Genomic DNA, 14537 nt, shown 5'->3' with positions numbered 1-14537 from the left:
ATTAACCAAAGTCAAAAAGTCTTAATGAGTCTTAATCCCATCTCCTACCAAGTACGAAAATGTAACTTAAAATGCATTTGCTATGAGCAGCTCTCATTAAACTTAACAGTATTTGTGGAACTAAACCCTGTGCACTTTCTGGTGTGGGAACAGTCTTTTATATCAGCATCTTTAAAAAACCTGACAGAATCCTGTTTTCTGTAAAATGTCACAACAGCAAATAATAAAAATGAAGAGGAGTTAATATACATATATAAGAATACTTTCTCTTTGCCTAATCTAACTTATTTTTTCTACCTATAGTATTTCTACTGTACAATGAAAATCTTCCTTGAAATTAATAATCATAAATTCAAAATAAATATTAAGAAATTGTTTTCTGAATTATTTAGATACTGTCACAAGAGGCATTTCTCCTTTATTCATCTGCTAGTCAATAGACTCAATTATTCTTGAATATACATGAATAGAGTAAAAACAGTCATATTAACATTTTATCTACTTCTATTGAGCAGTGGAGCACAGTAACAGAAAGCATGCCAAGATGTGTCTTGCAGTTAACTCTGAACTAAATATTTCAAAAGATAATCCTCCTTACTAGTCATTCATATCCTTGAAATGGTGGCTAAAGCTTTGTGAGCAGATTCCCTGATAATACTACAAAATCTATTTAAAGTTTTAATATTTGCTGGGCATTTCGTACTTTGCTTCAAAGAAAAGCAGAAATACCTACTTTGTGCTGAAACAATACAGAAAAATCCTGTGTGGTAGAATTTGGTGTTGGAAGCTGTAAAGAACATACATACCTCTGAAGGTGCCTGAGTTGAGCTTATATAATAGATAAGAAATAACCGCATTTTGTCTTCTGGAGTGCCTGCTGCAGCGAGAAAAAAAAAAATTAAAAAACTACAATTGTAACTATGCTGTTATGTTACTTGCTCTTCAGTAGTAATACAGATGCATTCAGACCCCTAGTTATGACAATAATTGTTATCTATAACCATGGCCTTGTTCAGTGTACAAAATGGTAGAAAGACATTTAGCAATTTTATTGCAAGTTGGATTAGACTGGCTCAGTGTTTCTGTAAGTTTACTTACGCTTCCCCCTTTTGCCCGTAGCAAATATTATTTTTCAAATAACGTAAATTATTTAAATAGTTTATTTAAATAGTTTTTTAATAAGTTTAAATAAGTTATGTAGTGGCATTATATCTTATTTTATGCAGGGATTGCAAGCATTAGCAGGGATTAAATCCATGAAAGAGAAGACTAAAGAAAAATCATAAAAGTAAAAGCCACAGCACATTATTTTTTAGCTCTACAATTTGTTTACACAGCTCTGCAGTTGACTGTACAGAAACACTTGAGGGCTGCAAAAGCACTTATGTGAACTTCTGGTCAGCAAAAAAATCCTGAACTTCTAACATGCCTTCAGGAAGGATTTCACTTCCTGAACCATCTTCTGTCACACCACTTGTTGAAGAAAAACACTGTTACAAATTCTCAGAAAGCATTATCAATGGCAATCAAAATTCATCTCTGCCAGATCAAAATGACGGCTATAACCTACTACAGCAGAGTTTGAACACCATCTACTTTTTTCTAGAAGACAATCACTATTAGTAAAGATCATAGTTTCAAATGAAGATTTCAGAAGTACAACTTCTCAAAACAAACATTTTGAATCTGTAATCCAATACTTCATTGAAAAAGCTTGACACCTTTAGATAATGTACAACATTAGAAAAAATGCACTTTCTTGTACTTGTGGGTAAGAAAAAGATTTTTTTTTCTGTTTTTGTTTTGTTTTGTTTTTTTTTTGTTCCCCACTATGGAATGTGGATCATGTCAGCAGGGGATCATCTAATCTAATCTGCAACTTTTGTTTATATGTGAGCATATATTTTGTTTGGCAGAAGTTCAGAGTAAGCGCTGTCGTAATGAACATTTATGACTTGGTACAATTTCTTCTGGGAAATAAGTTTTATTAATGTTTAGCAAATACCAGTATGCCAGAAGATCAAGAACTGAAGAAGCTTTGTATTATCTAAACCAAAAGCCAGCTTTCAAGGTAGACATCCACTTCGAGTTCACTTGGGTAAAAAAAGCACCGAAACATTCTAAATATACAGTGTAACTGACTGGTTTCTGTAACTGACTTGGAAAATTGGTTTCCAGTTTGCCAGTTTATAGCTTGTTTCAGTGCTTTGCTGATCACTGAGTTTCTCTTTCAGCTGGAATACACTGGCACTCCACAGCATTTCCCTCACTGGGCCTATTTACCGTGTCTACAAAACTAGGTTTGTGCTCACAGGAGTATAAGTGGTCTAATTTACACAAGAGTGTAACTAATATTCTGTCTTACTAAAAGATAACACACTTTAAAAAAAATCTATTATTGTACTGTGTACACTTTACTAAATGTTAGGAAAACCACTTGTGTTTGCAAAAGTACTTTACTCTTGACATACTACTAATGTAAATCATAGCTGTGATAAACAGCTGTAAGACCTAGGTGAGTTGCCTGTAAAAGGTTCACTATTTTTTTCCAGGCTATAGAGAGGGGGAGTGCCAAATGTTCTCAAGAAAATTCAACTTGGTAAACCTAGAACAGAACAATTTTACTTTCCACTCAAAAACCAGCAGGCTGCCTTTAGGGCTGCTGATTAACTACTAGAGCAAAGCAAAACCACTAACTTCTGTTTTATCACTACTCCAGGATATAATAATACCCACTGAACTGGGAAGTAGCTAATAGCCCCAAGTGGTAGATTAGTATAAGACAGTAAGAAATGGGAGCCTGAAGCCTGGAAGTGTTAAGTGGTCAACTCTAAGTGCTTCTGTGAACAGCTCTGCAGATACCATTGTCCACAAAAAAAGTATCCCTACATGCAAACAAGTAGTTCACCACTGAAAGCACTGGAAGATTTGACCCTTTATCTTCAAAATATTTTCTGCTGGTATTTCTTAGTGAATCACACAATAGGAAGCTGGACAGTTCTATAAGATAGCATGGCCAGAAATAATTATCGTGATTTAACCTAAATCCTTTTGTTATATAAACTTATCTTAAACCTTGCCAACACATATGAAATGCTAATATGTTACTGTGAACACCTGAATACTTATCTGAAGAAAAACTCTAGCTTAGAAATCTAATCTTTCTCTCGTGTAAAATCCAGGAACTTTGGTAATAGGAATGTTGATATGATACATCAGGCCTGCTTTATACTGCAATCTAAAAACACATAGAAAATGTGGATTCAGGTAAAAAGTAATTGATCAGTAGGAAATACTAGCAAGCACGATAATTTCTCTTTTCATATCTAAGTTCATGCAAACATAAGAACTGAAATCAAAATAGTACATGAACAGTTAATTTTGAATATGGAGAAGGACCAGTTTGTACTGATGCTTAATGAAAGTATAGATTATACAATTCTTATTAGCTTCATATTAACTATGAATGTCTGTACTGAATTACAGATTGATGCTTGACATTAGATTTTCTGAAAATCTGTTCATTTCTAGACCTGATCCAAGATGAGATCTGTAAAATTTCAGCTCAGACTTCTACCAGCTGTGTACTATTTTTCTACTGCCTTTTGATTCTATAGGACAGACACTAATAAAAGATTTTTTTTAAAAGTCAGCAGGATTTATATATACTCTTTCTATAAATATGAATCATTATACAAACTCCAAGCAGACACTATGTCCAGTATGTAGCTATAAGACTACACACATAAGCATGCAGTAACAAAACATTTTCTTAAAAGAGCATACTGGGAAAAGAGCAGGAACCCTGGGTCTCTTGCTTGAGGTTTGCCAATATATTTGCCAATCTGCAGACAGGCCAGTGGTCATAACTTAAGCTTTACAACCTTGCTCTGCAGGTTATTTTGTTCCAGCCAACTGGTATCAGATCATATTGAAATATGTCAGAGCATTGCGACATACCTCAGGTTGAGAGGTTGAAACGAGAATTGATGCTATGATAAGATGATAGGCTGGGAATCCATTCTGGTTTCAACCTTTTACAGAAGGAACCCTAGTGATTTCTGCTAATAGAGAATTTGAGTATCAGCCAGTGTGTAAAGCTTTGTTATGTATGAAGCACATATGAAACAGAAGCTGGGATGCATTGCTCTTAGACAATGAAAACAGGCATGCCACAGCTAGGTCAATGCATGCAAAACTTCAGGTGAGTCTCTCTGTGAACTGGCCAGTTTACATCTCGTTTCCCTTCTCTCCACCTTCTCCCATCCATCGTTTTCCTTACACTGACAAGAGCTACCTACATTACAATGTCTTGATCTAACCAAACTTTATGTAATGCCCTTTTTTGTTCTGTTTGTGAGGTATGTATGAGTTATAAAACATGCAGTAGGACTGTAAAGAATCAGTATTGTTCAGACCACACGATTCACAGTAATAAATACTGGAGAAGCACAAAAGTTAAAATATTTTGACCTTCAGAAACAAGGAATTAGGAAAGGATTTTAGTGGAGCTGCAAAAATTGCTGGTATTTTGGATACTACTCAACCGAAACACTAAACTGCCCAGACTGCTACTTAAAAATCAATAAAAAGCTGTTTTCTTTACAAGTCTTGCACAGGTTGCACACAAACTCTTTAGCAACCCTGAAGTCCCAGCAGGTAGAGATTTATTGTATATCTTAACAAATTTTGTAACAAGTTCAGATTCAAAGTACTCACCATCTGGGTCAGAAATCATGTCCAGAAGAGATTTATCCAGAGTGGATTTGCTCATTATTTTTTCCTCATATTCAAAATACACATCCAGCTTTCGACTCTGTTTAAGAGTAAGTGTTAGGGTTAACATCTTAACACTGTAAAAGGGATATTTATTTCCTCTTTTAAAAGGTATATAGTTTTAGTTATCAAGACTTTTTAAAAAAATACTTTTAAATAAATTATCAGTAAAAATAACTACTGCTCGCATTATAATATGCTTTTTAACTCTCAGAAAATTGATGCTTATGTAATTCTCATATTATAAGTGACTTAATTAATGCAAGTTAAGCAAGGGATGACTGACATGGAAATATTAAACTGGAAGAGGAGCTTTGTTTTCAACTATGGTTTTACCATAGCTGAAAACTACATGCCATCATATGTAGTGTTACGCTGTAATAGGAAAAAATAATGGTCAAGTGAATATTATGTCAAATTTATGCTGAACTTCAAGTCTCTTAGTCAACAAGGCAATTACTCAATGTACATAAATGTGAAAAATTCCTAAATACATTAAGGCATCATCCCAGAGAAAAGTTGGCAACTGCCAACTTGGGTTGGTACTAACTACCTCAGACCAAAGGCTTGCAATAATTCATTCACACCAAAGATGGAGGACTTCATAATTAGATTATCTTGCTAACACTGGAAAAAAGTCTCTCATTATGCAATGACACATGTAGATCAAGATGTGAAACCCTTTTTTTAGGGAGGATGACACAGGGACCGCACAAAGTTAATGAGGCAAAAGCTTTATGGAAGACATCACATGGCATGCAACTGATGACAGCATTGCAATACATCTGCACAAACAGCCAAGCTTTGCACTTCTCGACCATCATATCATGAACTCACAATCTAAAGATAGAAAAATGCCTTCCAAAACTTATTTTAAAAACTTCTGTTACATAACAGATCATTATCAGCATTTGAACATTAAAATGTAGCATCACAACAAATGTTACAATTATTCAGCTTACAAAACCTTAATATCCAGTAACTAAAACCTGGTGTTTGGACAAATTCAGGTATTTATTGGTTCAAAGAGAAGACTGGCAGAGAGCATCTCCATCCCGTTGCCTTGGAAGTATTTCAGGGACGTGACCTCATACCCATTGGGAGACTGAAATGATACTGCCAGAGTGAGGCAAGAGTCACTGCGGCTTTTCTTTGGTTAAGAGATTCAGGAAATTTTGCTTGACAATGCCAAGGCATGCAAAACTGCTATGGCACCTTCTAACCCAGTGTAATGGTTGTGGTAATGACAGCAACATAAAAACTTTACAAGTCTGGTTTTCACATGTTTCTGGATTCTACTAAAATTATTCCTGTGATCACAAATAAGGAAATGGAATTTTAAAAAACAGTTATTTCACCACCCTGCAAAAAAAAAAAAAGGAAAAAAAAAGAAGAAAAAAGATACTTCTCTAGCCTAAGGATATTAGGATATTTCACCTTCTAAGTAAGTTCATCAAAAATGAGTTAAGAGATGAGAACACAAAATAGAAGAAGAGGTAAATCACAAGAATATTTTAATATTGAAAGCCTTTGGCAACCAGCTTATGATGCATATAGCTATATAACACCTTCTATTTCTCATTCAGCATCTACTGAACTCATTGAGAAGAACAGTTACTCACAGAACAGCAACTTAAATTAAAGCCTTTGTGGAAGCTTGTAATTACAGCCTATAAAGTAAATTACCATGAAGAGTGCTCAAAAATGACCACTTGCTACATTTAGGGGCAGAAGGATGTCTTCTGTTGTTTGTCACAGCGACTATGACTGCGTATAAGGTATATAAAGTGACCAAAAAAAAAAAAAAAAAGGCTAGAGCTTCTTTCAAGCTATATTTACCTTGAGCTCATGTTAGAAGAGTAGTCACAGACAAATTTAGATAGTTACACTGCTGTAAAACCTTGGATTAATCCTGTATTTAGCCAAAGTTAAAGTGATTATCAGTGGTTGTTACACTAGTTTGAAGTCTGAATAAAACTGAGCTACCAGCCTTTTTCCAAGTCCTTACTTCAGATGCAATTTGGTATCCGGCACATCAGACATGTTCTGTGACTTCAAATCTACAGCATCTTGAAGACTATCTGTGTTACAGTTTCCTTAATTCTCTCTAGAGAGATAAAACTCTATATACAGAGTGTATCATCAGTAAGTTTGCAGATGACACCAAGTTAAGCGGGAGTGTCGATCTGCATGAGGATAGGGATGCTCTACAGAGAGACTTGGATAGATTGGATCAGTGGGCCAACATCAACGGGATGAGCTTCAACAAGGACAAGTGCCAGGTCCTGCACTTGGGCCACAACAACCCCACGCATCGCTACAGGCTTGGGGAGGTGTGGCTGGAGAGCTGTCTGGAAGAAAATGCTCTGGGGGTTCTAATTGACAAGCAGCTGAACATGAGCCGGCAGTGTGCCCGGGTGGCCAAGAAAGCCAACGGCATCCTGGCTTGTATTAGAAATAGTGTGACCAGCAGAAGTAGGGAGGTGATAGTCCCCCTGTACTCTGCATTGGTGAGGCCACAGCTTGAGTATTGTGTCCAGTTTTGGGCACCTCAATATGAGAGAGAGATCGAGGTGCTGGAGCGAGTGCAGAGGAGGGCAACGAAGCTGATGAAGGGTCTGGAGAATAAATCCCATGAGGAGTGATTGAAGGAGCTGGGACTGTTTAGCCTGAGGAAGAGAAGGCTGAGGGGAGACCTCATCACTCTCTACAGCTACCTGAAAGGACATTGTAGAGAGGTTGGAGCTGGTCTCTTCTCACAGGTAATTAGTGACAGAACAAGAGGGAATGGCTTTGAACTGCAACAGGGGAGGTTCAGACTGGACATTAGGAAAAAATTTTTCACAGAAAGGGTGGTCAGACAGTGGAATAGGCTGCCCAGGGAGGTGGTGGAGTCACCATCCCTGGATGTGTTTAAGGGTCATTTAGATGAGATGTTGGGGGATATGGTGTAGGGGAGAACTTTGTAGAGTAGGGCTTATGGTTGGACTCGATGATCCCAAGGGTCTTTTCCAACCTGAATGATTCTGTGATTCTGTAAAACACTTGCAGAGGAACTACTCAATTTTTCTAATCTTTCCATTACATTCACTTACTTTTTTGTTTTAACGACATTTGTATCTCCTTACATGGAGCTAAATTCAATGTTTTTAAAATATTTTTCACAAACAAAAGACATCCCACAAACAAAGGATTGTCTTGAAATGTGAAAAATCAATCTTACTAAGATAAATACATTATTGAATTTGGCAATGCCCGTATTATCATAGCTGATGATTGGTTTAAGACAAATGTATTCAGATGGCATGTAAAACTGTACAACATAAAATAAAGATTCACTAATTCACTATATTTGCATATCAACTTTTAAATAAAATTATGTAATTCAAACATGAGATACTTTCAATTGTTAAGAACAGATTTACAGTTGTTAACTTACTTGGAGCACAAACTAGGTAAAATTCTTCTTAACCATGGGCAACTTTACGACTGACTAAGACTGCCAAACAAAACAGACTAACTGCAGCAAAGAAAACTCACTGGTTGCATATATTTGCTACACTTTTGAGCCCAAACTGAAACATTAATGGTACACGTATACTCGCTCTCTTCAAAAATTTTTGACAATTACTTTTGAAGTGTGAATTTAGCACTCTGGGGGAAAAAAACAAACAAAAAACCTGAAAATCCTAAAACTTCAGGTCCTTTATTTCCAACCACAATAGGGAAATCAGAGGTAAGCAGCAACATAAAATTTCGACTCTGTCTGATGTGACAAAAGCACAAACTAAAGAGATGGATCAATACGGTGAGTCTATTCAGCTGCTTTTTCACTAGATAACTAATGAAGATTACTAGCAAAGATGCTAATTAGGGCAATATTCTTCTTAATACTGGTTCAGTAGGATTTATATGGATGCCTAATCAAATTTTATACAGATTACTGAATAGCCTTAAACACTACTAGTTACCTTTTGACAGATTTCCCAGATATGCCACATCAATGAGACAGTTACTTCCCGAAGAGCCAACTTGTCTAAGAAGTGCTGATAAGAAGCAGATGTCCCATTTAATTTAAGTAAGTGCAATTTTGCTCACTCAATGGCAAACTCACAGACATGCCAAGAAGAAAAGCTGGGGAATAGGAGCTAAACAATCCTGTAGATTCAACAAAAAAAGACAGCAAAGAAGAGCTTCTTATGGGTGCCAAACTGGCAAGCAAGTGAAGAAGAATAATAATAAAAAAACAATAATAAAGTCAAGATGCATTTACATTTACAGTTATTCCCTTTCTGCCTCTTGCTCTTGATTTCCTACTATTACACCTTGTTCCACACCAAAGTCATTCAAGAGAGCTTTCTGGCTGACAATTCAGGGACAGGATCTGTATTGCAGTTAAAGTGCTACACCTGAGCTTGTTTTGCCTTTTTTTTTTTTTTTTTTTTTATGTATTTGTGAAAGCTTTATCTTAGCATCTTTAGAAACAGGCTGTTTGTAAGCCAAGGCTTATTTTAGAGAAAATTACTGAAGCACATGGGAATTTCTACCTGAGCAGCGTACTCCAAAATGAACACAAAATTCCTTCTTTTTTAAGCAGGGAAGTGGAAGCAGGACCCAATGAAACCTCTTAGAGGGTTATGTCCTGGTTTAACCAGGATAGGGTTAAGTTTCCCCAGCAGAGGGAGGGAGCTCTAGCCGGGTTATTCGGGTTATTCAGATACCATGCGGACGTCACATCCTGGCAGGTCACATTTTTCCTGGCGCGGAGCGCGGTGCACTCGTGGTTTTGTACATCGTGCTTCAAACTGCTGTAATTGGTAGCTATTTTGCTCTGTTCATTGCTATCACTATTACTGTTATTGTTATTGCTGTTGTTTGTTGTGTTGCTATTGCACTGTTGTATTAAACCTTTCCTTATTTCAGTCTTGGGGCTTTGTACTTCACTCCCTTTGTGGGGGAGGGGCCGCGTGGTCTCAGACCCCGGCAGGGGCTAAACCACCACAGGTAATTTTTGTAAGGACTTGTAGGAGGCTCTCCTACCCTCTTTACAGTACTAAGGTTCTTCCTTTTAGAGAGAGAGAGAACATGCAGAAGAAGAGAAAATAAATTTTCTAAGAAATTACTGGGAGGAATTTCTCAAAGATACTGACAGAAAACAATGAGAAATAACAGCCCCCAGAATGAGTGAGGTTGGTCAAGTAATTATAGTGTGCTCCTATCGAGAGGAAGAGAAACTCTGGGAGAAGGCTGAAAATGGTAGATACAGCCAGTTACCTTCGACTGAAGTGCACAGAATGATGCCAGAAAGGTCACTGTAACTGAACTGAGAAAAAGCTGTTGTTTACTGGAAAGGTACTCAATTACCGGTTCTGAACTACAGAAAAACAGCCTGGACCACCATAACATATATATTTCACAAACACATACCCTTTCTTTTCACATGGTAAGACAAAAATGTAACATCATTTAAAACAGAATAGTTAAAATAGTGGAATTCCTTTACAAAACTTGAATTTGATAATTTGAAAGGCTATTGGCAATCCCAATAATGGAGTCATTCAAAGTATCAGGCCTTGAGATCAAGCAAAGTCAGAGATACATGATAAGAAAATTATGTAGGAATTAAAAAAAACCCTAAACCAAATGAGCATAAGTAATCTAAACCACATAGTAATTCACATAAAAATCTGCCACTTAAATTCACATGTATAGAATTCTGGCAAGATCTTATCTAATCTACCCCTGCTCTGGTTAATCATTTTAGAAAAGTATACGTGTACACCTTTTTATATGCCACGATTTAACATACTCCAGTAATCCTAGTATTCATATTAGAATGACATGCAAAGATACTTGAAACTCTAAAGCAGCTAGAAAGATATCCATAACTCTAGTCCTAGATCCGTTATCTGTTGGGTACAGTCCTTCAGTCACCAGTTTCTTCAGAGAAAAAACAATCAATGCAAAACGAGGATGCGTTTGTTCTAAGCACTGACAATAAACACTTGATGGTTCACTTAGGGAAAAAAGTGATGCATTCTTTCCATCATTTCTCTAAACACTTAGATATGCCAGAAAACTGCCAGAATCCCTAAGTATGTGATTAATTTCTGGTTTCCTCTTGCTGTGCCTTAGAAAATGATCCAAGAGAATGTGGAAAGCAGCTGTAAACTGAACACTAAAATAAGACCACGAGAAAAATTAAATTCACTTAGTATATCTAAAGCAGGTCTCGTAGCATTCTTTGCCCTGGTTCTCATATATGTAGTGAAGAAAAATGCTCAAATACTTAATGTAGTAAAAAACCATAATGGACAATTCAAACAGTCTTTTTTAAAGTATGAATGTGCTTCCAGATTATTTTAAGAGTGAAAATATAGTAACCTGAAGAAGAGCACGGTGCCTCACTAGCTCCTCATGACCTGGGCACTTGCCAAAAAATTTCTCTCTTATCCTAACTTGGTTTAATTATTTAACTGTATATAAAACGTATTAACCACAGCCTCAAGGTGCCATCAGAATTTCTTTAAAAAGTACTGGCTGAGATACTACCCTTTTTGAGAGTATTTTTGAGGAATCCATTAGGTAGCATATCATCCTGCACATAAAATTCCCCAGCTCAAGACAGAAAGATACTTTTTGTAACACTGGAGAATGAAAAGAAGAGAGAAAATGGACAGGACAAAGCAATTGCAAGAAACTTTACATTCATTCAGTGAAAAGGCTTTTCCAACAGAAAAAACATGTGCTTCTGCATTACTTTGAGTTTAAGGTAGTTTCCTAAATATCCGGAGATGAAGTGATTCTTTTGAAATCAAAAGAAAAGATGATACAGATGCACATATCATCAATATATTGAAGAAACTGCATGCCCATTTGTCTCACAATCTGCTCTGAGAGCTATACAAGAAGAAGGTAAGGAGCCTGAGCACTTTGCAATACCCGAATTAAGAACCATTTATGGAGAAATGGATCACCACTCCCTGGGAACCCTCTAATAGCAGGCTCCCTGTCAGAGGAAAAAGCCTAAGGGCTAGTAGAGTGCTATAGCAGAGGGACCCTAAGGCAATTCCTTCCACCTCTAGATGACAGAAAAGTGTGTCACTATCACCTAATGGAGAACAAACAAGTGCATCTGACTCCAGTCCATTGCCAAGAGGACACTGGCAATCAAAACTGATGTTATTACCATTCCTCATCTTGGTCTGCAACCTGGCTTCCATCCAACAAATAATATATAAAATACTACTAAGGCCTGCCATTACCATCTCAGTATCTTTCTTAGAAAAGTGAATTTACAGACAAGGCATCAAATAAAATACTGACATCGTCAAATTCTATTTTCTTTTCAATGGTATTAATGTACTGCTTTTAAATAGCCATATATAAAAATTGACATGCCTAATACTACAAAAGCACATAAACTAGCCCCTACAGTAATAAGCCAAATATAGAAGCACACTTATACCTCTTCCCCAATTTTATAAATATATAAAATTAATTTATTCATTAAAACTCAGAATGAATCCTTTGTTCTTTTATAGTATTTAGCTTTAAAAAATCAGTAGCTGTAGTAACTGAGGACAGATCTTATGCGCTTTACAAATGTTAAAGTTAGCTTCAAAACTTCCATGAGTTATAAATAGCATGGGGTAAAATTTTCTAACTATTGATTTTCAGTAACACTTGGTGCATGAATCACTTTCAAAACCAGAATTTCAGTGTTTCTGAAAGCCTCATCAACAATTTCTGTTCTCAAACTCTGAAAACAGATGCATCTTCCAAGTCATCCTAGTAGTAACCACGGTCTTGATACTGAAACTGTCTGCAAGTTCTTTGATACAAGAGCAGCAGACTTAAACAGAAAAGGGGACAAGCATCCTTCTGAAGTGCTTAAATTATGCACAAGACATCTAACACAGGCCTGCTGGAAAGATCAGTTTAGTAACTTGCATCGCTATTGCCACACCTCTGGGTATCATCTTCATTGGTGAACAGTAAACAGTACCCTTCTGATAAACACATACCAAACAGAAAATAAGTCATAACTTGCCATGACACATCTCTAAAGTAAATGGAACACTTCTATTGTAAACAATAAAGGTTGTGGCCATCATAATAAAAGATAAGAGTATACTAGCAAATTCTGATGAGAAAAAAATTGATACGTTTACTTCATTTTCCATGCAGAGGCATTCAAAATTCATTCTCCCTCACCCTTCACCACTAAGTAATGTTATACAGTGATTTCTGTAAAAGGTAGCACAACTGAGAAGGGTCTCCTTCTTATCTTACTTCACCTGCTCAAATACATTTCCCCAGGTAAGGAGCACTACTGATAGATAACTGAAGTTGGAGAGCAATCATACCTTTATATGCTCCAATACGGCTGTTGCAACATTTGTATGAAGATCAATGAGCCTCTTCTTTTCTAGAAGTTCTGGAAGAGAGCTGAAGAGATTAAATACAAACTAACCTGCTGAGTTGCACAGTTAGTTGAATGATGTATTGTATACAGCCGATACAAAAAAATTTATAGAATTATAGAACAGTCTGGGTTGGAAGGGACCTTTAAAGATTACTGAAATCTAAAATTATAGAATACAGTAGGATTTGAAGTAAAAAATTACAAAGTATAGATGTAATGACTCTCATTAACAGAAGGATGTTATCCACATGTAAAGCAGTAAAACAGGGTTTTACACTGACTAGCAAAAAAATACACATAATGTAGGTAATTTAATATTCCTATTGAAAGCTTGTGATCAAGAACAGATATATGCCCTGCTTACCTAAACAAATAATCTACTAGAATTATGGTTTATATAAATTCTCTATGCAGGATTCATAACTGAAATATTTTCTTTTGTGAAATGGGAAACTGAATGGTTAAGCTTACTTCTTAGAAAATTTATTACCTAAGGTGTTGCGACCTACATGATTTGCACTGCTGGCACTTGGGCATCACATGTATATAAGACTGCTCAGGGTCTGTACACTTTCACATCCAAAAGCACCCCAGTCAGTCAGTGTCTTACTCAGTTTAATAATAAGCGGATGCGAAGGCACTTAATGACTCCCACTGCATGTCCTGAAGAACCATGAAGTTAAGTAAACATACTTTCTTTCCTCCTTTAAGCAATTATAAAATCAATGTTACTTACGATGATTGGTCATTAATGACCTTATAGCTGGAAGGAGACTAGTACTGTGTTTGTAAAGGACTACATTTAAAAAAAAGAAAGAAAAAAAAAGACAGGTAATGATCTACGTTAGAACCTCTGTTTTTTAATTACTAATAGATATTTTGAAGTTTTCTAGATATTGTAAAGCCTAAGACTTAAACTAGGCTTTGTGTTTTGTTGTCTACTAGCAGGAAGAAGATACCCTTCACATGATGGACAACGAAACAGCAAAGCCTAGTTTGATTCTTCCAGCAGAAACATGCCTAAATGGAAGATCTTAATGGTATCTGAACTCAGCATAATCCTAGAGTCAAAATATTGCAATAGCAGACTTTACTGTGTTATACACTTTTGTAAAGGGAGACAAGATTTTCCTTTATAATGCCAGATTACAGAAGACAGTCATACAGAGGCTAACTGAACAGTAAAGCTTCCTGATGAAGCTTTAGTCATATGATTATTCTTTTTTTTTGCTATCAGTTTAAAGCTTTTGATGCTTGTCACTTTCATATCTTGCTGACTTAACCTGAAAACTAGCATCCTGAGAAGTACAAAACTTTAAAACTTTATAGGGGG

The 14537-nt window shown here is 36.2% G+C and overlaps 1 protein-coding gene across 5 annotated transcripts in view; it reads right to left on the bottom strand.

Moving 5' to 3' along the window:
- The window catches only part of SCFD1 (sec1 family domain containing 1), a 56630-nt gene that overhangs the window by 19050 nt on the left and 23043 nt on the right, over positions 1-14537 (bottom strand). For 4 of the 5 annotated variants that reach the window (XM_074868217.1, XM_074868219.1, XM_074868220.1 and 1 more), the window contains 3 exons: positions 13146-13227; positions 4720-4816; positions 807-877 (listed from right to left, as the gene is read on the bottom strand). In XM_074868217.1, coding sequence (XP_074724318.1) covers positions 807-877; positions 4720-4816; positions 13146-13227 — 250 coding nt within the window. The remainder of the gene's footprint in view (positions 1-806; positions 878-4719; positions 4817-13145; positions 13228-14537) is intronic. The other variant, XM_074868218.1, reaches the window with a different exon arrangement.

Source organism: Strix uralensis, chromosome 4 (genome assembly GCF_047716275.1).
Source record: "Strix uralensis isolate ZFMK-TIS-50842 chromosome 4, bStrUra1, whole genome shotgun sequence".
Lineage (NCBI taxonomy): Eukaryota > Metazoa > Chordata > Aves > Strigiformes > Strigidae > Strix > Strix uralensis.
This window is presented reverse-complemented; position numbering and strand designations above follow the sequence as displayed.